The sequence below is a fragment of the Carcharhinus amblyrhynchos genome, chromosome 1 (assembly GCF_965287045.1).
Source record: "Carcharhinus amblyrhynchos chromosome 1, sCarAmb.v2.hapA, whole genome shotgun sequence".
NCBI lineage: Eukaryota > Metazoa > Chordata > Chondrichthyes > Carcharhiniformes > Carcharhinidae > Carcharhinus > Carcharhinus amblyrhynchos.
In genome coordinates, this window is record NC_137324.1 from 156,358,343 (window position 1) to 156,384,264 (window position 25,922).

At 41.0% G+C, this 25,922-nt stretch overlaps 1 protein-coding gene across 2 annotated transcripts; it reads right to left on the reverse strand.

Moving 5' to 3' along the window:
- Positions 1–1,239: 1,239 nt before the first annotated feature.
- LOC145346657 (short coiled-coil protein) lies at positions 1,240–16,590 on the reverse strand. 2 transcript variants are annotated; one of them, XM_080194216.1, is made up of 5 exons: positions 16,471–16,590; positions 15,719–15,742; positions 10,714–10,785; positions 2,355–2,438; positions 1,240–1,995 (listed from the first exon to the last, which is right to left on the reverse strand). In XM_080194216.1, exons 3-5 carry the CDS (start codon positions 10,733–10,735, stop codon positions 1,853–1,855), a joined length of 249 nt encoding a protein of 82 aa, XP_080050342.1. In that variant the 5' UTR covers positions 10,736–10,785; positions 15,719–15,742; positions 16,471–16,590; the 3' UTR covers positions 1,240–1,852. The 2 variants fall into 2 exon arrangements, with proteins under 2 accessions (XP_080050342.1, XP_080050332.1); XM_080194206.1 differs by lacking the exon at positions 15,719–15,742.
- Between the last annotated feature and the right edge of the window lie 9,332 nt (positions 16,591–25,922).

Consider the following 25,922-nt stretch of genomic DNA (forward strand, 5'->3'; position numbering starts at 1 on the left):
TTGATATCAAGGCATCATTTGGCCGAGTGTGGCATCAAGGAACTCATGGGAATGAGGGGAAAACTCTCCACTGGTTGGAGTCATATCTAATTGGGTGATATCAGTCATCTCAGCTCCAGGACATCACTGCAGGAGTTCCTCAGGGAAGTGCTCCAGGCCCAACCATTTTCAGCTGCCCTCCCTTTGCCTGGATGAGTGCAGCTCCAGCAACACAAGTAGGTTGACAGCATTTAGGACAAAGCAGGCTGCTTGATTGGCACCCCTTTCCCAAAAATCACTTCCTCTGCCACTGACACACAGTAGCAGCAGTGTGTACCATCTATAAGACACACTTCAAGAACTCACCAAGGCTCCTTCGACAGCACCTTCCAAACCCATGACCACTACCACCAAGGACATGGGCAGCAGATGCATGGGAACACCATTACTTGCAAGTTCCCCTCAATGTCACTAGCCATCCTGACTTGAAACTATAGTCACCATTCCTTCATTGTCGCTGGGTTAAAAGCCTAAACTCTCTCCCTATCAGAACTCTGGGTATGCCTACATCACATGGACTATAGTGGTTCAACAAGGCAGTTCACCTTCCCAGAACAATTAGAGATGGGTGACTAATGCTGGCCTAGCCAGCAAAGTCCATGGACCAAAAAAGTTGTTGAATAAATTTTATTTGTAGACAAATTTCAAAAAGTGGAACTAAATTTTGATGACCATCGTTGTGGAAAGTTATACCCTCGCATTAAGCCATTGTAGAGTAGGTTTGTTTATGCAAGTGCAATGTGTGAGGCAATATATTTATCCTTATTAAAAAATAATCTATTGCAATTAAAATAAAAATGGCTGGAATTAGTAGTTTCCCCATGTGTTCCTGGTATGCCAATGTGCAAATTTCCTTTATTTAATTTTCCAGAAACCAGTCAGGGTGCTTTTATACATGTCTTTCCAAATGCCTCCAGGTGAGACACATGTTCTTAGTCACCCTACATTCTATAATAAATTATACCATCTTCATAAAGGAGCAACTTCTGACTCACTAGGGTGGAGCTGGAATTCTACAAGAGATGTACAAACTAATAACCTGTCCATTTCATATGCAGCCAAAAACAATTGAGGCATTTAATTGTTCAGTGTTTTCCTAAGGGGGTGGGGATGACTGGAGAATGTGGGGAGAAACAAAATGGCTAAAAACCATCTTTTGGTAAAGTCACATTATAAGTTTCAACTCAATTAGACATAACATTGTAGTTTAAAATGTTTTATTAAGGCAAATACATATAGCAAAAATGTAGTATTATTAGCATATCTCTATACACAAAGGCCACAGGGTGGCATTGACTGGTCAGCATGTACAAAGTTAAGACAACTCACTTTTCTAGTGTTGACATTATATTGCACTATTTTTTTTCTTAATCTAATTTCTGCATTGTACCTAGGTCAAGCCAAACTAAAGGCAACAGCAACAAGGAAAATTACACTGACGCCCAAACTCAGTATTAAAGCTGTAGCATTCCTTTATATATTACATTTTCCTAACAAAAACATAGTGTGCTTTAATAATCATGGAACCATTTTGATATTACTGGGTCTGAGAAATATGCTACAACATATTACCAAGTATAAATCTGTTAATAAAGGGGCAACAAGCCATATTCAAAATTTCCTAAAAATGCCTCCTTAGATGACTTGAGGCCACGGAGGTAAAAAGGGATAAAAAGCAACAGCTTTTTAAAAATCCATTATTCCAGACCAGTCAAGTTTAATTAGTCAGACATCTTAAGAAACAAAACATTTGACATTCTAGAAAGAGAATATGTACACAGGCCCAAATAGGATGACCAAAGCAATTTGACCCTTACTTTCGTTTGCTTTTTGTGTCTGTTGTCTGGAAAACACTAGAAGCCGACATGAGATTTTCTATGTATTGCCCAAGAACTTGATTTTCAGATTTTAGTTTCAGATTCTCTTCTTTGACGGCATCCACACGTGCAGACAGCTCTGAGTAAGCAAAAACAAACACATTGATCACTAGGATGTAAAATACAGTAAATTATGGAATCTCAGTCCAATCATACCAATCAATATTTTTAAGCTGACACAGAATAACTTTGCCAGTTATAAATGAAGCCAGTGTTTTTATACTTTAGCTAGGGAGCAAGGAAAGCAAGAGATGCAACGCTAAAGGATTATTTTTCTAACAGAAACTTCCAAAGTCGCTTACTTCAGATAGGCCAGAATTTCCTCAAGGTGAGTATACAATCTTATGCTCAAGACTATCACCCAGTTTAAGCATAATGGTGGGTCCATCCACAAGGATAAAAGGCATGCACTTCAATACTTACAATAGATTCATTTACCTTCTAAAGTGTGTTGAAGTTCCAATACTTGATTAATCAGTCGTGTCTTCTCTTCTAATTCTACCTGGTTCTCGGGATCAATTACTAGAATTGATGGAAAGATTACATAACTTTTACAAGCCAAAAATCATGATTTAGAATGTGAAGAACAGCGCTCAAACAAAAAAACATTCCAACACATTGAAAATAAATGTTGCCTTGCTCATTATTTTCCTCTCCCTTTATTATGAGGTACTTTCCACAGCCAGTTACGATGCTTGCAAAGTGAAATCTAAAGTCTTATAGCTTAATCTTTTTTAACCCCAGTATCATTCTGGCAAATCTATGCTGCATCCATTCCTAATACCAGATAGTGTGACATGTTGCAGATTTCCCCTACAATTAAGAGCACCCACATTCTGTTCAGAATTATCTCTGTGTACCTTCTCAAACGCATAACTGCAATCCCAAATTCACTGAGGAAAGCGCCAACATTAGTTTATCCTATTAATAGGAGGGCTGAAGCACTGACCTTCAAAGAAAATTGCAATCTCAAGTTACAACACTTTATCACCACATTTATTTAAAGTCAAAATGAACATCCGAGATCACCAAGAATCAATTAACCCCAAAAGATTACAATGCAACCATGGCACCTACACAAAGACCTTAACCAAACTCTAATGTTCACATCATGACACTTTCATATTAAAAGAACGATATAAAATTTGTGTACATGTTGAAGGCTACAACACTCGCAGCTCAGATGATTCCTCAAGTTTAGACAACCATTCAAATCCAACACAATCAATCAGTAGAGGGATATTTATTACATTTGCTTGATAATATAATCAGTATTTTAATTAGGCAAGCTTTTTAAAAGATTTCCAGAACATTACTGTTATCAAGTTCAATTGCATCTTTGACTTTGACAAACTTTGACTTTGTTTATTTTAAATCAGGGCTCAGTGCCTATTGCACATCCACATAACTGTGCCATTTCCAAAAATTCAACTTTCTGGTGAAGCAATTTATAAAGCTGCAAGTGAAACATTCAAATTTAGGGTCCAGCACATATATACAGGAACTACTTTTCATAGAGGGTGGTGAATATGTGGAAGTCACTGCCCCATAGTGCAGTGGAGTCTGAATCATTAAATGGTTTTAGTAAGGAGATAGATAAAAAAACAGATTAAATGGATATGGGAAACAGGTGGGGAGGTGGACTTGAGACCAAGGAGAGATCAGATCATGGCTGATTGAATGGCGGAGTGGGCTCAAAGAGCTGAATTTCCTACTTCTGCTCCTAATTCCTACATCCATGTCAACAATTAGCTTCCATTCTCATTGGTGCTATTTGAGGTGCAGCAGGAGAAATTACAACTTTCCCACAGAAAGATAAATGTACAGCATATTACTCTGGGCTGTTTCCACACACATCTTACAATCAATTCTAGAACAGTTATAACAAGAAGCCTCACAGCAGACTGCCTGTTGACCTGCTCAGCTGGATGTAGCACAAGACTGGGCATTTTTCATTTAAGTGTCTTTTTACATCCCATTCAATTTCAGGAAAACCTCTTCCAAAAAGTCCACTACACGTCTTTGATTTGAATTCAGATATTCTTCTGTCAATACTTCCGAGTTGTTGAATTAGGTTAATTAGTATAATGTACTTAAAACACTATTGGATCCTCATATCTTCAATTTCTGTCCACACTATGTGGATACATGAAAAGAACAACAAGATATCAAACAAAATGCCAAATACCCACATTGGATTTTACTACTCTCAATTGATCATAAAGCATATACTCCATTTCTACTGCAGAATTGCTTCTATTGAAGTGATACCTTTGCTGTCATTTGTACCCCATTAACCCTGCCAGAAAATTACTGCCTTAGGTATTAAGTACAGAAATAACAAAGCTGGAGGATAGGTACGAAATAAATTTGAAAAGCTAATGGAATGTTGGCCCAGAAGTTATTTGGAGTTCTACAAGGTTCTGATTAGACCCCATTTAGCATGTTGTGAAATGCATCTCAGGAAGAATATATAGTATAAATATTCAGTATTAGGGGCAGGGGGTTGAAAAGATGCACCACATGGACTGCAGCGATTCAAGAAGGTGGCTCACGATCAGCTTCGAGGGCAATTAAGGATGAGCATTAAAAATGATGGTCTAGCCAGTGACACCCACATACCATGAAAGAATAAAAAGAATTTAAAGGGTAAAGTATTTAACATTTATTAAAGGATTTGACAGTTCTGCTTTATTGATCCTATTATCTGTAGTGGAAGAGTACAGAACAGGAGTGGGTGGTGGGAACAACTTTAGGATTAGAGCCAGGATGCACCTTTTCAGATAAAAAGGTAGTGAAAATCAGAAAAAATCTCCTTCAAAAACTGTTGCAACTAAGTTGATGGAAAGTTTCAAAAAAATTGTTAGATTTGTGTTAGGCAACAGTACAGTAACTCCTCGCTTAACACTTTAGTTGTGTTCTTGAAAAGTGCAACTTAAAATGATCAAGTAAACCACTCCAAAATGGCAACAAGCGGGTCATGCATTACATAGACCCAAAGCAAAAAAAAACACTAAAATGAAAATTCTGCTGCTAAATTCATATACTGGCCTGATTACATCCATGAAGTTAAAGTAGAATAACTTGGGCGTTTACAGAACCAAGCTGAGTAGATGGGAGCTACGATACACATCAGCCAGCCATGAACTAACTTAATGGTGGACCAGGCTGGAAGAGCTGAATGGCCTACTCCTGATCTTATGCTCCACAGGCTAGCTATTCTTAAATTGCTCGCCTGTGGTGGAACTCAAACTGACAGACTTACCTTCAGGTCACCAATAAACATTATAATTTTGCAGGAACCCAGAGTCAAAGGTAATGCACACAGTCATTTAGGGAAAACTCTGATGTCACTACCCACAACTATTACCAGGTTGAATTTATCAGATTGTGTCAAAAAGTACTCTTATCGCACAGATAATCTGATGAATAAATTGACTTTTCTAAATGTAAATGAAGGAGATAGCTCTACACGGATATCTCAGTCATATCTTGACATTTTTGCCTTTGAACTGCTGATTGCAGACAACTTACAAGGTTCAATTTGTCTCCTCTAATTGGATAAATAAAGATCTCTCAGCACTATTCAAAAAAAGTATAAGTTTGGAAATTAGGAGGAGCTGGAGCAAGAATAATGGGAGATGTTAATCCTCAAAAACCCAGGGTAAACCAAATAAGCAAAAGCAGCTTGGAAGTCAAGGTCCTGATATATATTTGAGACAGATTTCTAAAACAATTTGTCATGGTAGAGAACAGGTTATTTAAGCTCTAGAATTGCATAATGAGGCAGGTTCATTAGTAATTTTATAATAAGATGTCCTCTTGAGAAGTATCATAATATTAAGAATGTCATATTAAGTCGAATGGTGATTAATTCCAAAACTAGGGTATTAAATCTAAACAAAGTTAATTACAAACAAGTCAGAGGCAGTCGGCTCTGTTAGATTGGGAATTTAGATTTTAAAAGATGATGGTAGATAAAGGTACAGCAGACATTTCAAGAAAAAATACCAAAAAATATATATTCCAAAAACCACCACTGGATAAACAGTTCAATCATGTATCTTAGAGAAGTTAAGGATGGTATCAGATTAAAAAAAGAGGCAGCTTACAACATTACTAAAAAAATTCTAAATATATAAATTTAAGGAATGAAAAAGAATTTATAATGAAGAACCAAGATTTTAAATGAGTGATTAATTGATAAGGAAACATACAAGAGAAACTAACAGAACCAAAAGTCAACTAATTCCCTGACTAGATGACCAAGCAACATGCCCATGTTTGCTGATGATACAAAGCTAGGTGGGAAAGTAAAGTCAGCTGTGAGGAGAAGAGAAACAGACCGCAGAGGTATAGGCTGGTTAAGTGTCTAGGCAAGAAGATGGCAGATGAAGCAAAATATGGGGAAATACTTTGGTAAGAAGAATTAATAAAATTAATTAATAATAGAAATGCAGATGTTTTAAAAAAAATAGAATCCCCAGAGTGTAGAAGGAGGCCATTCGGTCCAGAAAGCCTGCACCAACAAATGGGCCCCATCTCCATAACCCCACCTATTCACCCTGTTAATCCCCTGATACTGAGAGGCAATTTACCATGGCCAATCAACCTAACCTGCACATCTTTGGGCAGGAGAAGGAAACCGGAGCACCCGGAGGAAACCCACACCACGCAGGCACCAAGGAGAACATGCAAACTCCACACAGTCACCTGAGACTGGAATTAAATCCAGGCCACTGGCACTGAGGCAGCAGTGCTAACCACTGTGCCACACATAGAACATTAGGGTATTCTTCAACACAAAACTGACAAAGTGCGACCTCAAACGGAGTGTGGAAGTTTGGGGAGGAGAGGAGGGAAGTACTCTCTTTTTGCTTTTTCACCTTGTAGGAATTGGTTTCTGCTCTAGTACAGAGGAGGAAGTGAGCTGTTCATGAATAACTGTTCAAGATCTATTTTCCTAAGGTTTAACATAGTACTGGAATCTATGATAATATTAATAAATATCTAAAAGAAAATACATTGAATAAAATAATTAAGTAATTAATTGAGGAGGTGATTACGCCCCTTAGGAAAGAATCTCCTGGTTGGAAAGTGGTCAGGGTCAGTAACTGTAACTGAGGCAGGTAAGGGAACCAAAGGGCAGGAGTGTCAACTTCTGCAATTGTCCAACACGTTTGAACATTTTTCCAGCTTGTTTGGATGAGCGTGAGGGCTGCAGAGTGGATAAGCTGACTGACCACAGCACTTAGCTACAGGAGCCATTTAAGTGGGAGGAGGACACAAGAATGTAGTGCAGTAGTTGACACTGTCCTCTGTAGCATGGCTCTGTTGTCTTGAATCCTGACACCAGACAAACATCCACTCAGGGCTGCAGAAGAATCTGCAGTGGGAGGGGAAGGATCCAGTGCCTTTGCTCCATGTGGGTACCAATGACATAGGCAGAATGAGGAAAAAGGTTTTGCATAGTCACTTTGAAGAGCTAGGCACCAAATTGAAAAAGTAGAGTCTCAAAGGTAATAATCTGTGGAAAATGTTGTAGGCCAGTTCAAAGCCCTGTAAGGACTTTGCAAGCCAATGCCTGAGATGGACCCACATTTGGACAGCCCTATCCAAGTACAAATCGAAGAATAAAATCAGCAAAGAAAGCTGGATATTATAAAAATAATAAAAAGGACAAAACTAAAAGATCTGCATCCAAATACTCATTGCATTAGAAATAAAACAGATAAACTGATAGTAAAACACTATGGAGAAAAGGCTCTAGAATGACAAAGATTAAGATCTGAATATTGAGAGTGTGCAGCATTGGGGAAGGACAGGAAGTTAGGAAAAATTGGAGGGATGGCTCTGTTAACTAATGATGGTATAGGCACATTGGATAGGAATGACTCACATTCAGGAAATCACAATGTAGAAGTAGTTTGTGTCAAGATGAGAATTGATAAAGTTAAGAAGTCATTTGTGGCAGTGGTGTACAGGCCTCCTTTTAATTAAAGCTTAGCACAGAGACAATGGGAACTTGTGATAATCAGATGGGATTTTAATCTACATAAAGACTGAATGTCAGGTGGGCAAAGACGATGTAAATGAGGAATTAATAGAATGTTTCTGGGATAGTTTCTGTTGCCGGGACTTGAGAAACTGAGTTATAGAGAAAGGTTGAATAGGTTAGGAGTTTATTTCCTGGCGTGTAGAAGAACAAGGGGAGATTTGATAGATAGAGTGAATGCAAGCAGGCTTTTTCCACTGAGGCTAGGGGGAAAAAAAAAGTAGAGGACGTGGGTTAAGGGTGATGGGGGAAAAATTTAAAGGGAATATTAGAGGTAGCTTCTACACACAGAGTGGTGGAAATGTGGAATGAGCTGCCAGATGAAGTGGTGAATGCGGGCTCACTTTTAACATTTAAAGAAAAACTTGGACAAGTACATGGATGAGAGGGGTGTGGAGGGATATGGTCCAGGTGCAGGTCAGTGGGACTAGGCAGAAAAATGGTTCAGCACAGCCAAAAAGGGCCACAAGGCCTGTTTCTGTGCTGTAATGTTCTGTTGTTCTAAGAACATGTTCTGGAGCCAACCAGAAGGCAGGCTGTATGAGACCTGGTATTGTGCAATGAGATAGGATTAATTGATAATCTCACTGAAGGCACCCCTAAGTAGCAGCAGCACTCATAACATGGTTAAATTTTACTTTTAGTTTCAGGAAGATACAGGGAGTTGGCATAAATAGGTATTTTTCTGGTTGGCAGGATGTGACAAGTGGTGTGCCACCGGGACCAGTGCCAGGGCCTCAACTTTTTAGAATTTATATAAATGACTTGGATGAAGGTATGGTTGCTAAATATGGTGATGACACAAAGATAAGTAGGAAAGTAAGTTGAGGTAAAGAGGCGACAAAAACAGACAGATAATTTAAGACAATGGGCAAAAATCTGGCAAATTGAGTATAATGTGGGCAAATACAAAATTATCTATTTTGGCAGAAGAATAAAAAAGCTTTTACTTTAATGTTGAGAGATTGTAATGCTCTGAGGTGTAGAAGGATCTGTATCCTAGCACATTAATCATAAAAGTCCAGTCTACAACTACAGCAATTAGGAAGCTAATAGAATGATATTGTTTACTGTGAGGGGAATTGATTATAAAAGTAGGGAGATTATGCTTCAGTTGTGCAGGGCATTAGTGAGATCACAACAAGAGTACTGGTCTTATTTAAGGAATTATGTAAATGTGTTAAAAGCAGTTCAGAGAATGTTTACTAGATTAATACCAGAAAGATCTTATGACAAGAGGTTTGAGAGGCTAGGTTTGTATCCACTAGAGTTTAGACGGGCAAGAGGCAACTTGATTAAAATTTTAAGATCCTGATGGATATTGGAAAGGTGGACATGGAGAGAATATTTGCTCAGAATCTAGAATTAGAGGTTGTTCATTTAAGGTAGGGATAAAAAAATTCTCAATTCTTTCTGGAACACTCTGCTTCCATTGCCTTTTTGAGGAAGAGTATTTGAATATTTTTTTAAAGACAGAATTCAATAGGTTCTTGATCAACAAGGGATGAAGGGTCATCAGGTGTAGGCAGAAGTGTGGGGTTGGGGTTACAATCAGATCAGCCATGATCTTATTGAATGGTGGAATAGGCTTGAGGGGCTGAGTGGCCTACTTCTGCTCTTAGTTTGCATGTAACACTGACAGTTAAGATGCAACTACTGCAAACTATTAGGTAGGCAAATAAATGTTAGCTTTTTTGGCAAGAGAGCGTTGATATACATTAGCAAGGAAATCATATAGAGTTTTACTGAGACCACATCTGGAATACTATTTTGGTCACCTTACCGGTGGAAGGATATATTTGCCTTAAGCAAGGATGCAAAAAAAAAAATCACTAGGCTGACTTATGGAAGGAGAGGGTTGTCCAACAAGAAAAGTTGATGAGGATGGTGTCTATTCTCTAGCGTTTAGAAGAATGAGAAGTGATCTTACTGAAACCAAAAATTTTTAAGGGTTTGGCAGAGTTAATGTTGAGAGGTTGTTTCCCTGTAGCAGGAGGGTCTAGATTTAGGGGGGATAGACTCAGACAAAGGAGTTGGTCATTTAGGCCTGAGGCCACGAAAAAAGTCTTCAGAGGTTTGTGAATCATTGTAACTCTCTATCTCAGAGCTGTGGGTGCTGAGTTATTGAATATATTCATTATGGAAATCAATAGATTTTGAATCAACAGATGTGGACAGGACATGAAAGTAAAACTAATCTTACCTTGATCTGACTGAAGAGCACAGCAGATGCAACAGGCTTAATGGTCTATTCCTGCTCCTATTTATTTTGTCAACAATCCTCCCTCATTCAACTTTTTAAAAAAATGACTAGGTTATTCATTTCCTCACTGTTTATCAGATCTTGTCAAGTCCAAAATTCCTTAGTAAATGAAGGTAGACAATTTTTAGACACCAGTTTTTGCCTGGACGTCACTATGCCACTTACTGTGCTGCCTAACAATTGACTAGCTAGTTGCTAGTTTGAACTTTACATTCCACCAGCAACCTAAAGCATCAGAGTCCATCCTGGGCTCAGATAAAAGTCTTGGTCCCTGAAAGGTAATTTTTGGGTCAACGAATGGCAAAGGATATCAGCTGCTTTTGTATGAACTTCCATAATTCCAATCTCCATCCATTTAAGAAAAGATGCTTGGGTGAAGGGAGTACTAGTAAATGCACTTCTTTTTGAGAAAGTATGTTACAGGAAAGAGGGGACTGGATTGAACTTTGAAAGTCAATAACAGCCAATTTATCTCATACCTTCCATATCTGCATTCATCATGAATTGTTCACTGTCGGGTTTCGAGTCAGAAATGGTTGATCCAGAATCCACTAATAAAAAAATTAAAAGATATAAAAAACGATACAAGTAGCAGAAGATTTTACATCAGCTTCTCTAAACGCTCAAGTGGCAAATATCCCACCATGTAGTCCTTATAAAAGGACAAAAGTCCTTGGTTTAATCCCTGGTCTCTGCTAAATTAACGGACTTTAATACTAAAGCAGTGATGGAAGTATTGTTTTCAAATATCATTTGGAACAGCAGTTGAATTCAGCACCCATATTTAGGGAGAGAAAAGCATTAACAATTGTTCCCCACTCCTGATCACTATCCAATAACTCCTGCTGGAATGTGTTGAGAGGTATCAGGTGACAACAGGATTCAGCTGTGGTGTCCTCTTCACATCAAAACGCCTGTCAACACCCACTATCTAGACTCAAACTAATGCCAGCTGGGAAGTTACCAAAATGTCTTTTACCTCTTGGCAGACTCCAATCTCAGCCAGCACCTCCAAATAAAAATGGGAATGCTAGTTTTCTAATAACATGAAGTGGTGGACTTTTAAAAAAAAAATCACTTTTCAAAGCCAAATAGGCATTGAAATTGCAGTAGTGCTAATCAACATAGTTCCTTGCCTCCAAAAGGAAAGTGGCAACAAACTCCAGGGGAATAAAATCATTAATAACACTTCAGACACAAGAGTTAAAAAAATGAATTAACGAGCAGAGGCTGGGATGGGGTGGAGGTGGGGGAGCGAATAAGTTTTAGTTCATTTAGCCAACAACTATCTAGCTAGAGATCCATCACATGGAAACAAATGTTGTTCTGCTAATGTCTGCAGCAGATCTGCAAGCAAGTACCTAGCCCAGCTTCTAGATCTAACACGGGGTTGGGAGTAGATTGGTCAACTGATTAAAGTTATGATTCTCTCTCATCAGGTACAGGATTAAAAACAAACCACTTGCAAAGAGGTTCTTTGATCCACAAATATTCCATTGGTTCTTCTGGAAGTAGATTCTGTCAATTACGTTGCTGAGTTTGAGTAGAAAAGAATGTTAAAATCATCCTATTGTCTACGGAGGACACATTTAAAAATACAACAGCAATAATCCCAAAGTGAAAATATCCATTTGGCATGGACAAACTCCAATGCTAATTTTGTGTCATCTTGAATCCACATCATTGTCTAAGTCAGTGAACTACTTCCATTCCCAGATTCTGTTGCTCAGCTTTCATCCTCCCATACTTGTCTCATGTAACAGTACACCAGCCTTCCAAACAAAAAACCTTTATTCCCTTCAATATCTGCTCCACCAAAACTGGTTGTGAGAACACTTTTTAAAAAAAAAATGGTAGGTAATTTAATGCAAGACAATAAATCAAATACTCAGGGAAACCACTACACACACGCGCGCACTGGAATGATCAGCAGCACCATTTTTCCCCCACCAGAGTTTGCAAATGGGGGAGAACATTGCTCCCAATATAGAACAGGTCACCTCAGCTACCAAACAGGAACAGCAGGAGTAGGTGTTTAAAATGGAACGTCTGCTGATACTAAAAGTTAATTTATTAGTCACAAGTAGGCTTACATTAACACTGCAATAAAGTTACTGTGAGAATCCCCTAGTCGCCACACTCCAGCATCTGTAAACCTGCTGATGTGTTTTTGTGCAGAGGTAACACACCTCACGAGCCAGTTCTGGAAGTCAACTTCCATTTCGAATGCAACTTTCCATTGCTTTCCTTTAGAATGGTGATTAGATTAGTTAACTCACTCATTTGCATATGTATCAGAAAGAACACAAACAATAAACAAAGAGGGTTTAACAGTCTGCAGAAGATTACAACATTCAAGGAAGGAAGGGATGTAATCTAGCATTCTGTAGTACAAGAGTTTTTCAGTACCAATAATTTATGAAGAAATATTGAAGAAAACATTAGTGCATTGTTTTGTTTTAGTATAAAAGCTCACCCTCTATCTGGCTCATTGGATTGCATACTTATTGTACCCAAGGCCCAGATAGGTTTTATTATCTCAAACATTTAACTTGCAAGACCTTTATTTAATACTAAAATGCATGAAGCATTAAAACACCTGATTTGCTGAGAGGATGCACATTTTCTGTTTACTCTTGAAGAGAATGCTCAGGAGATACCTTTAAGGAATAGATTAACTGAATTCTGATGTATTTCAGCTTGCCACAAACTCAAAAACTGGAGGACACGAATTTAAGCTTAGGAGGAAGCTGCACCTACAAGTTTGGGCTTAATTACTTTATACAGGGGATGGTGTGGTGAATATGTAGAATAACAGTGAAAACAGATAATATGCAGAAACATTGAAGGAATAATTGATCACTTGAGGGAGGTTGGGTAGGGTGCAGTTTGGACAAGAGAGCAATTAGCTTTTTTGAGTTTGCCCAGATAATCTTCTATATTTTCTCCAGCAGGAACCAGCCACCACAGAGAGTCTGCAAAGGGCAGATTGGAAATCTGAACACTGAAGTATTGTTAAACTGTATTTGTCTGGAATATGTCACTGATGGAAGAGCACAGGAAGGATGAAAGAGTTAATGCTGAAGGTTTCTGGTTGGGCAATAAAAGTTTCAGAGGATCACAGGAATTAATTTCTTGCTTTTTTTTGTAATCTCGAAAGGTGGCAACCCTGCATGCAGCCACATCCAAGATAATTTTTAAAAAGTGGGTTCCCCATTCCTGCTTCACTTGCCTCACTATCATCCCTCATATCAACTCTTAAAGGGATGGTGCTCTATAGATACTGAGACACTTTCAAGGTAAACAAACGGTGGGGGCTCAGTGGAGTCTGATCCTCTCCTCCCTTGTCCACATGCACTTTGAAGCAGTAGCCGACTTCTCCTGCCTGGAAGAATCAGGTGGAACAAAGGCTGGACAGGGGAGGCACGATTGTTGATGTTGAGTTCCTGGGGGTGGGGGTGGGGGTGGGGGTGGGGGTGGGCTGAACTCAGTACTGGTAATAGGAGGGGACAGTGATTGTCAGATGGGGGAGCAAGATGAGGGAGAGTGGTAGGTCCAGGATGAAAGTCTGGTAGGTGAAGATCTCATCAAGTGGCTTGGATAATGGAAGGGGGCAGGGTCATAGTGACCATGGGGAAAGTAATGGGTGTTTGTACTGAGGGGAGGGATGACATGCAGATTATGGTGGGATCCAGACTAAGGAGGAGGGGGGGGTGGGCAGGGCAGGGGAAAAAGGTTCAAGTGTTACACAGCAGAGAGGAATAGTGATCTTATGTGGATCTATAGTGGTTGGGGGCAAGGGGTTGCAGAAGTTGGCAAGCTATTTTTCTAAACTGACCATGACCACACAGTTAGTCAGTCAGCATGATCCCTGGGGATGAGAGAAAGATCTTTGAGTGGATTGAAGGTAGCTGACTGAAGGGACACTCGTAATTAACGAGGCAAAGTTGCCCAGTTGTGTTCTTCTCTCAGTAGTAAAGCCCACATTGTAGTCAGTTTTTTTCCTGACCCATGGTCTCATCACACCCCAGAAAAGTGTGGAGCTGCCATTCATTTTGTTTTTGCCGTTAGATGCAGTCAGAGGCAAAAAAGAGAGATGGAATGGCTCAATGGGAGGGTAGCCAATTCATAACTCTGAACCTCCATCCTCAGGGGCAAATGATCATGCAGTTAGGTTTTTATACTGCCAAGTCAATGGTCTATGGAATTGGAAAGTGTAGAAAAAAAAACAGAAAAATATCCACATGAGGCTTCTTGCAATTGGTTCTCATCACCCTGGCCAAAGCAATTCACAGTAAGAAGTCTCACAACACCAGGTTCAAGTCCAACACATTTATTTGGTAGCACAAGCTTTCAGAGCACTGCCCCTTCAAATAAACCTGTAGGACTTTAACCTGCTGTTGTGAGACTTACTGTGCCCACCCCAGTCCAACGCTGGCATCTCGACATTAAAGAAATGTCTCCATATGCATTCATGTATGTTCACACATCTCCGGTTCTCCACCAGGGAATCTTTACTTGGAAGGAGCGGGGTGAGTATGCCATGCATAGGATTCATGGCAGGAAACTTATAAAGGATATGTTCACTTCAATTTGTTTACACATCCATTGAGGAGTTGATGACAGAGGCTGCATGAATTTCTGTCTTGGCAATGGCTTGTATCCAGATGAGGAGGATGAGGACGACGACGACGACGACCTCGTCACTGATTGGCACAAGGCCAGGAGGAGAAAGAGTCTATGCAGCAAGAGGTAGCACAGCCTCCATAAGGTCAGGAGACTGGAGAACATGTGTCAATGCAATGGCAAGCAGCAACCCAACACACACACGTTGCCATTGGTGTTTTTATGAACAAAAGGTAACTCTGAGGCACCCTTGTATGTCCTGGGATGTGGCTGTTCACATCAGCCATGTTCTCCACTATGAGCTGCATCCATAAGGACTCCAGATCAGTAATCCGAAGCTCCTGAACAGCACTGACTGTATGGCTGTCAGGTGTAATTTAAATATGGCGTCAGGACCTTTGACCCCATGAGGTAACAGCAGGATGACTTCCCGCCCACCCAGTCATAAAATTCACCGAGCTCCTCACAAATGCATAAGCAATTAGCTTAGAAGATCAGGTGTTCACCTACTCCACTGCCCAGCAGGAATCATGCCAGCTATCGTGCCCACAGAAGCTCCACAGTGGACAATTCCACCCAATCTACATGAATTTAATCACTACCTTGCCAGAGATCAGTTAGAAGCATAGATAGGAAGATGGTGCCTTGGGCTTTACTGCTCAAGACATCTCAGCTCTCACAATACTACACCCCCATTATCACTTCTTGGCTTTTGGGTCAGGATCACGCCTGTGATCAGATACATTGCCTCATTCTGTCAGTTTGAATCTGTCATGTCTCTCTTGTGGGGACCATGAATGGGATTCTGTTTGATTTTGAATTGGTTTCTGGAGTAAGCGAGATAGATTATGGGCTTACCCTGTCCACTCTGGCTTTGTAACTCTGAGAAAGGAATAAAGCTTAAATTAAAAAAGTACACGCCCCATAAATACATTGTAAAGAAAAAGGTAGAATAGTCCAAGGGAATAGCAATTAAAAAACACACACACACCAATTATAATAAAAAAAGGTAGAAAACAATCTGAAGGAATAAAATTTAAATTTAAAAAACACACACACCACCATTAATAAAAAAGGATGGAATACACAATTTGAGTGAGTAAAATTTAAAAACACACACCCCATTAATAAACTGTAAAAAGGCTAGAACAGACAGTCCGAGGGAATAGCAAGTAAGACATAACACACACCCATTAATAAAAAAAAAAGGATGGAATAGACAGTCTGAGGGAATAACATTTAAATGAAACACACAACCCCATTAATAAAAAAAAAGGTAGAACAGACAGTCTGAGGGCCAGAACTTCCTTTTTAAAGCTAGCAATGGTTTGTATTGAATCTAGACAAATAAACACACAGACAGCAGGCTGTTTAAATGCTCAGTCAGTTTCCAGCACTCTCTCCATGGAGAGCTTGTGATATTATCCCAGGGGTTTGTATTTAATCCAGTTTTCCCTCCTGGTCTGCAGGCTGACTAAAGGCCTAACCTTCTCCACAGCACAGCCACCAGCAATTTCCTAAACAGCCTCTCCCTCGGCAAAAGGGAGGGAGCTTCCTGTAAGTGGGGGGGAAAAAAAAAACCCTTTAAAGCGGCCAGAGCCGACACCTACCTTACCCACGCACGACAGCTGGTATTTATTGCCGGGTGGCTGTCCTGAATCGAAGAGGATTTAAAGGGAGAGAGGGTGGGGAGGGGAAGAGACGCGGGCGTCCAGCCTGCAAGGAGCAAGATGGCCACCAGAGGGAGAGTGAGACAGGAAGGCAAGAGACAGACCAACCCATCTGGGGCATCCTGTCTGCACACACCCCCCCAAATGATCACCTTAAAATCAAACATAACCTGCTCTCTACAAACCTTTATCCACACAGGTTTACCCCCAAAACCCCTCACATTCATTTTTCATTAACTTGATAAACACTTATGTTCAAAATAAGCTCACAAACCATCAAAATCATCAATTAAAACACATCTGGACATGTTCAGAACTACAACAAAATCCTGAGTCTTCAAATTAAAGCACTTCAAGATCTTGATTTTTATTTCTGAATTAAACACATTTGGCCAAGTTCACAGGTGCGTCAATTTTTTCAAATTTTTTTCTTGCTTTATGTATTGCATTCTACCTTTTTAACATGGTTTCCAAAGTCAACTCAAAACGGTCACAAAGCAAAAGAGAAACCCAAACGCATACTGTTTGTAACTGCTGTGTAACACCCCAAATCCACTCCTTTTGAACCCCTAAAAAAGTTTCTTTTTTTTCCCCAACGGCAACCTCCGCAATCAGCCACATGAATATGATGGAGACAGGAATAAATGGTGAACCAGCTGACACAAACCAAAAGGTTGACATGAGCATTGCTGAGTTGCAGCTCTCCTGAGTTCACACATACCTGTGGACAGGTAGAAACACAGTCTGATCATCAGGCAGAGTGATTCACTTAAATGCACTGAAAGTATTGTCACTCAAACCGGTTAAGAACATGTTTGTTAAAAAAAGAGACTGTTCCTTACATGCACACATTTTTGATATTGTCCCATCTGATTCTTAGAAATAAGATTTCTTGCACGAAACGAGCAGACATAATGATCCAGGGGGATTAAAAACAAAACAACCAGGCATTTTGATCATTAATTCAAAATCATTTGTCGAAGCAGCAAAAAGAAATGTCAACATCCTCTACATTCCCCCTCCCCCTGAAGTTAATCATTAACTCAACTTTACCTAAATCATCAGCTAGAGAAATAGTCGTGAATGTGCCGTCCTCTTCTGCACTCTCACTTTGATCCATACTCTTCCAAGCTGGAGCGAACAATGTCCTAACTACCAAAGTGGAGCCTCAGAAATTACTTATTTAAAATGTGCCGGTCTTATTACATCTGAATGGTTGCCCCAGAACAGAATAATTGAAATTTGACCTTCTACCTTAACTTGATACCTGATCTACTGCACACAGGGTTGAGCTCTTCCGGAAATTGTTTAAGGACAAAGAATAAATTTAATGACTCAGAAAATCTTAACTAAGCAAAAAAAAATTGTGCTTTCGGTATCCTCCCTTAGTTGTCAGTTTCTCCTGCCTTCAGTTGGACGGTAAATTAGTACTGACATTTATAATTTGATGACAAGGTTTCGTTTTTTGCTATTTTCTTCAAAAATGATCTTTTGATAAGTTAAAACTAGGACATATGCCAGCATAATCATCAAATACTTGGTTATTTATGTAGAAATGATCACATGGAAAGAGTCTGTTCATCTTTTACCCACCGTTCATGTGTCTGTTCAGTTCCCACACCCTTTAAGCAACTAGATTCTACACGAACAATGCACATATTATGTTATAATATTAATCCTTTAAAAGCTACATTTGATGATATAATTACATACTAACGTTAAAAAAGATCAGCATTTTGACACAAACGCAATTATTTCTGCTGTTACAGTTTCAAAGGCAATGACTATAGTCTTTTAAACAGGCCATCATTTACAATAACCGAGTTACATGCTGTTTTTATTATATGAGATTTGTAATTTTCTTACTGGTGTTTTGCAAAAATCCCCACAGTGGAGAAGGAGGTAATTTAGCCCATCAAGCCTGCACCAACAACAATTCCACCCAGGCCCTATCCCATGTATTTACCCTGCTATTCCCCCTGGCTCTAATAGTCAATTTAACATGGCCAATCAACTTAACCTGCACACCTTTGGACTGTGGGAGGAAACCCACGCAGGCACGGGAAGAATGCGCAAACTCTACACAGAAAGTCGCTCAAGGCTGGAATCGAGTCCGGGTCCCTGGCACTGTGAGGCAGCAGTGCTATCCACTGTGCCACCGTATTGCCCATAATCCTACAATTTAATTTATATTTTCCCATTAAAAGACTTCTCAGGTCAACAGCTACACTTATTAGATACGTTCTGTCATCAGATTATTCTGCCAGCAGGAATATTATTATTAATTATTTTCTTCATGATTTTTCTGTATATTTATTGTTCTACTTGAGTCTATCACTCATAAGAATTAGCCCATGTACATGTTAAAATGCAAGGCGAATTAGCCCATGTACATGTTAAAATGCAAGGGGAATTAGCCCACCTACATGTTAAATGCAAGGGGAATTAGCCCATGTACATGTTAAAATGCAAGGGGAATTAGTCCACATACATGTTAAATGCAAGGGGAATTAGCCCATGTACATGTTAAAATGCAAGGGGAATTAGCTATGTAGATGTTAAATGCAAGGGGAATTAACCCATATACATGTTAAAATGCAAGGGGAATTAGTCCATATACATGTTAAAATGCAAGAGGAATTAACCCATGTACATGTTAAAATGCAAGGGAAATTAGCCCACATACATGTTACAATGCAAGGGGAATTAGTCCACATACATGTTAAAATGCAAGGGGAATTAACCCATGTACATGTTAAAATGCAAGGGGAATTAGTCCATATACATGTTAAAATGCAAGGGGAATTAGTCCATATAGAACGTAGAACATAGAACACTATAGCACAAACAGGCCCTTCGGCCCACAAGTTGCGCTGATCACATCCATACCTACCAAGCCATAGAACTACCTGTAACTCCCAATCCCATTAAATCCCATGTACTTATCCAGAAGTTTTTTAAAAGACCCCAGCAAGTTCGCCTCTACCACCACTGACGGCAGCTGATTCCACTCACTCACCACTCTCTGAGTGAAAAACTTACCCCTAACATCTCCTCTGTACTTGCTTCCCAGCACCTTAAACCTGTGTCCTCTCGTAGCGACCATTTCAGCCCTGGGAAACAGCCTCCAAGAATCCACCCTATGTATTCCTCTCAACATTTTATAAACCTCTATCAGGTCACCTCTCAACCTTCGTCTCTCCAGGGAGAAGAGGCCTCGCTCCCTCAACCTATCTTCATAAGGCATGCCTCCCAATCCACGCATCCTTGTAAATCTCCTCTGCACCTTCTCAGTAGCCTCCACATCCTTCCTGTAGTGAGGCGAACAGAACTGCACACAGTACTCCAAATGGGGTCTGACAAGGGTCTTATAAAGTTGCAGCATTACCTCCTGACTCCTAAACTCAATCCCTCGATTGATGAAGGCCAGTACGCCATTTGCCTTCTTGACCACATCCTCCACCTGCGAGGCCGATTTGAGCGTCCTGTGGACCCGGACCCCAAGATCCTTCTGCTCCTCAACACTGCTAAGACTCCTACCCTTGATATTGTACTCCTTCATCCCATTGGTCCTGCCAAAATGGACCACTACACATTTATCCACATTGAAGTCCATCTGCCACTTCTCCGCTCAGTCTTGCATCCTATCTATGTCACGCTGCAACTTCTGACATCCCTCCAGACTATCTACAACACCACCAACCTTTGTATCGTCGGCAAACTTACTAACCCATCCCTCCACTTCCCCATCCAGGTCATTTGTGAAAATGACAAACAGCAAGGGTCCTAGAACAGATCCCTGGGGCACTCCACTGGTGACCGACCTCCATGCAGAAAAAGACCCATCCACAACCACTCTCTGCCTTCTTCAGGCAAGCCAGTTCTGGTTCCACGAGGCCAAAGCCCCTTGGATCCCATGCCCTCTCACCTTCTCAAGAAGTCTTGCATGGGGGACTTTATCAAACGCCTTGCTGAAGTCCATGTAAATCACATCCACCGCTCTTCCTTTGTCAATGTGTTCAGTTACATTTTCAAAGAACTCAGCTAGGCTCGTAAGGCACAACCTGCCCTCAACAAAGCCGTGCTGACTATTTCTGATCATTCTAAACTTCTCTAAAAGCTCATAAATCTTGTCCCTCAGAATCCTCTCCATCAACTTACCAACCACTGAGGTCAGACTCACTGGTCGGTAATTTCCCGGGCTATCCCTGTTCCCTTTCTTAAAAATAGGAACCACATCCACAATCCTCCAATTCTCCGGAACCTCTCCCCTCTCCATTAACGATGCAAAGATCATCACTTCCCTCAGCTCCCACAGTAACCTGGGGTACATCCCATCCGGTCCCGGCGACTTATCTATCTTGATAGAATTTAAAAGTTCCAACACATCCTCTTTCTTAATGTCCACATACTCAATCTTTTCAGTCTGCTGCAAACTTGTAGTACAACCTCCCGGATCACTTTCCACCGTGAATACCAAGGCAAAGTACTCATTAAGCACCTCTGCCATTTCTTCCAGTTCCACACAGACTTTTCCCCCTTCACCTTTTATAGGCCCTAACCCTTCACTTCTCATCCTTTTACTCTTCACATATTTGTAGAACGCCTTGAGATTCTCCTTAATCTTACCCACCAAGGCCTTCTCGTGACCCCTTCTGGCTCTCCTAATTCCCTTTTTAAGCTCCCTTCCACAAGCCTTATACTCCTCTAGATCCTTAACGTCTCCTAGCTCTCTAAACCTTTTGCACGCCTTTCTTTTCTTCCTGACTAGGTTCATCGCAACCTTCGTGCACCACGGTTCCCGTGACCTACCAAAACCTCCTTGTCTCATCGGAACGTTGTCGTGCAGAGCTCCAGACAAACATTCCTTAAAAATCCGCCACCTTCCTTCAGTACTTTTCCCCATGAACACCTCCTTCCAGTTTACTCGTCCAATTTTCTGCCTGATGTCCTCATATTTCCCCTTCCTCCAGATAAACACCTTCCTAGCCTGCCTGATCCTATCTCTTTCCAATGCTATCGTGAAGGAGATATACGTGTTAAAATGCAAGGGGAATTAGCCCGTGTACATGTTAAAGTGCAATGACAATAAAAACAGAAATAACATTTTTGATTTGAAAACAGGCAATTATTGAGATTTGAAAAAAGTTAACATGAGATAAACACTCCTGGCAGAACCTTCTGGAATCACTTTTTCCAACCATTTAGGACCATGCTGTTGATTTATTTTTCACCCTTAGGGGCAGGAGTAGCAAGTCACCCACAAAATGACAGCTGAAGATGGCACGACACTGGGTATGTGTGTACCCCAGGTAGGTTGAAGATCACCTTTCAAGAAAGTAAACCACTTAATCTTTAGAATAATCTCCTGTTTAGCTGTGATATCAGGGTAAGGCAGATGAGAGGGAGTTCTTGTTTCCTTCAAGATTCAGCAATGACTGCAACTGAATTTAATAATTCTGGCACACTCCCATACCTCCACTTCAGAACGAAATAGGATCAGCCAAAAAAGAGCCGCACGGGTTAGCTGAAAATGGGCAGAATATTTTTTAATTTCGAATTCTATTTCTAGGGAATTTAATCAACCCTTATGCCCATAAGATACTAATGAAAATGTTGTTTGATGTATTCCCATTATTTTCCTTTGCTTTTAATGTCATAGGATCATAGAATGGTACAGCACAGAAGGGGACCCATTGTGCTTGTGCCTGTTCTTCAGTTAAGCTACCCAACTGATCATACTGCTTCCCTGCTCTTTCTCCATAGTCCTGTAAATCTTTCCCTTTGGGTATTTATCCAATTCCATTTTTAATGTTATTGTTGAATTAACTTCAACTTTCAGCAGTGGTTTCCAGATTGCAACAATTCAACGTGTGAAGACATGTTTGCTCATGTCGCCTCTGCTTCTTTAGTCAATCACCATAAATCTCTGCCATAGAATCCCTACAGTGCAGAAGGAAGCCATTCGGCCCGTCTAGTCTGCACCAAGTAGAACCTCACCCAGGCCGTATCCCCGTAGCCCCATGCATTTACCCTCGCCAGTCCCCCTGACACTAAGGGGCAATTTAACATGGCCAATCCACCCAACCCGCGTATCGTTGTGACTGAGGGAGGAAACCAGAGCACCCAGAGGAAGCCCATATAGACACAGGGAAAATGTCAAGTTCCACACAGGCGGTGACCCGAGCCGGGAATGAAACCCAGGTCTCTGGTGCTGTGAGACAGCAGTGCTAACACTGTGCCACCGTACCGTCCTCTGGCTAGTGACCCTTCTGCCACAGGAAATAGTACTTCCTTACTTAACACCATTTATGATTTTAAACATCTCTAACAAATCTACACTTAATTTTTGCTGCTTTAAGGGCAACAACCCTAACTGCTGGTGTGTTGGCTCTCTGGTGCCAGGGTCAATGATGTCTCTGAGCTACTGCAGGAAATTCTTAAGGGGGAGGGTGAACAGCTAGAGGTCGTTGTGCATATTGGTACCAACGACATAGGTAGGAAAACGGGTGAGATCCTGAAATGTGAATATCGAGGGTCAGGCAGAAGGCTAAAGTGCAGGACCTCAAAGGTAGTCATTTCAGGACTACTACTGGTGCCACATGCTACTGAGAGTAGGAATAGGAAGATTAAGCAGATGAATGCATGGCTTGAGAGCTGGTGCAGGGGGCAGGGATTTAGATTTTCAGATCATTGGGATCTTTTCTGGGGAAGGGCTGACCTATTCAAGAGGGATGGGTTATACCTGAACTGGAGGGGGCTAACATCCTGGTGGGGAGTTTGCTAGAGCTACTCAGGAAGAGTTAAACTAGTTTGGCAGGGAGGTGGGATCCAAAACAGTAGGGAGACAGAAGAGAAGTTTGAGCACAGCACAAAAGTTAATGAGAGCACATTATGTAGTAAAGGCAGTGTCAGTAATCCTAATACCAGACAGATCAGGCAAAAGCAAGACAGAAAGCAAGGGAAGTCCAGATTAAACTGCATTTATTTCAATGCGAGAGGCCTGACAGACAAGGCAGATGAACTCAGGACATGGATGGGTACGTAGGACTGGGATATTATAGCAATTAGTGAAACATAGCTAAAGGAGGGACAGGACTTGGCAGCTCAATGTTCCAGGGTACAGATGCCATAGGAAAGATCGAACAGAAGGTAAGAGAGAGGCGGAGTTGCACTTTTGATTAGGGAAAGCATCACGGGCCATAATGAGGGGGGATACATCCGAGGGTTCAGCCACTGAGTCTATATGGGTAGAACTGAGAATTAAGAAGGGGAGGATCACTTTGTACTGTAGGCCCCCAAATAGTCGGTGGGAAATTGAGGATCAAATATGTAAGGAGATTACAGATAGCTCCATTGAAGGGGACAGCCATAACATTAGAGGATTGGATGGAGAGAAATTTGTTGAGTGTATTCAGGAGGAATTTCTCATTCAATATGTGGATGGCCCGACTAGAGAGGGGGCAAAACTTGACCTCCTCTTGGGAAATAAGGAAGGGCAGGTGACAGAAGTGTTAGCAAGGGATCACTTTGGGGCCAATGACCATAATTCCATTAGTTTTAAGATAGCTATGGAGAATGGTAGGTCTGGCCCAAAAGTTAAAATTCTAAATTGGGGCAAGGCCAATTTAGATGGTATCAGGCAGGAACTTTCAAAAGTTAACTGGGGGGATCTGTGGGAAGGCAAAGGGACGCCTGGTAAGTGACAGGCTTTCAGAAGTGTGTTAACCAGGGTTCAGGGTAAACACATTCCTCTTAGAGTGAAGGGCAAGGCTGGCGAGTCCATACCAGCCCTCTGTAGAGCAACCCAGTCAGTCCCATTTCCTCACTGTAGCCCTGCAAGTCTATTTCCTTGAATTGCCTGAACAGTTTCCTGTTGAAATCATCCAACATCTCCGCTTGCGCCTTCCTTGTTAGCAGTGAGTTCCGGATCATTACCATTCACTGCATACAGCCATCCTTCCTGTTATTCCCCCTGCATCTCTTGCCCACAATCTTAAATCTACATCCCCTATTACTTGTATCATCAGCCAATGGGAACGGCTTTCCTTTGTCAACATTATCTCAACCTATCATAATCCTATACACCTGTACATTTTCATTGTGTTTGCTTTTATTAATACATGCAGCCTTGTATTTCACTGGGATACCTTGTATGTGTTTCTAGATCAAGTGGGCAGGAAGTTGTCACATTTTTCTAGTCTTGTGTGAAATGGAAAATTGTCAGTTAAACTTGAGATTACACAGATTAAATAAATACTGTTGTTAGAAAAATAAATGGCCATGCAATACTTGGTGAGGACCACAAGGTGTCAGTAGATGCAAAATTGAAAACTGACATGAACTATTCATCCCAAATTTTAGCTTGAGGGCAGTTTTTTTTAGTTTGCGGGCAGTTTTTAGCCAAAGTGAGTTTGGTGTCAGTTCAGAATTCGCCCATTGCAACTAAACATAGACCCTGTGTTATTTTAACTTCCAAACCATATTATAATCTCACTAGTGGGTTTTCCTAATCAATTCACAGAGCTCTGGGAACGCTGCCTACTTCAGATTACAATTTCTGACAGAACAGGCTAAAGTCTATTTAAAGCAGGGATGCACCTCTTCAAATGAGGTTGCATTCCCTTTTACAAGACCTTACATAATGGCCAACTTTGCTCATGGTCTCTTCCTTGCTTCATACTCCACACAACTTGGCACGGTTAGCACTGCTGCCTCACAGCTCCAGGGACCTGGGTTCGATTCTTGGCTTGGATCACTGTCTGTGTGGAGCTTGCACGTTCTCCTTGCATCTGTGTATGTTTCCTCTGGGTGTTCCGGTTTCCTCTCAACATCCAAACATGTATGGGTTAGGTTGATTGGCTGTGCTAAATTGCCCCTTAGTGTTCCTGGGATATGTATGTTAAAGAGATTAGTGGGGTAAATGTGTGAGGTTGTGGGACAGGGCTTGGGGTGGGATTGTTGTTGGTGCAGACTTGATGGGCCAAATGGCTTCCTTCTGCACTGTGGGGTTTCCATGACGACTGTTTTCTAATCAATACCTGTCCATTTTGATTGTCCAACTTCTCAGAATGTGAACAACAGTCAAGAGCTTCATGCTTTTGAATCTTCCTTTGTATGAGAGACTCACTAACCCACCCTCTCTCTCTCTGTTGGACATGACAGCACACAATGGCAAGGAGAGGACAATAACTGGAGGTAGATCACCTGGCTCAGTGGTGTTCTTGGTGCAGTGACTCTGTCAGGATCGGAGCTGATGGTTAGTGCATCTGTCATGAGCTTCAAGAAACAGATGGGCATGCAGATTGACTACATCATGTGATAGTGGCCAGTCATTACTCTCCACTCTCTCAGTGTCACGTAAACGCCAATCATAGAGTCATAGAGGTATA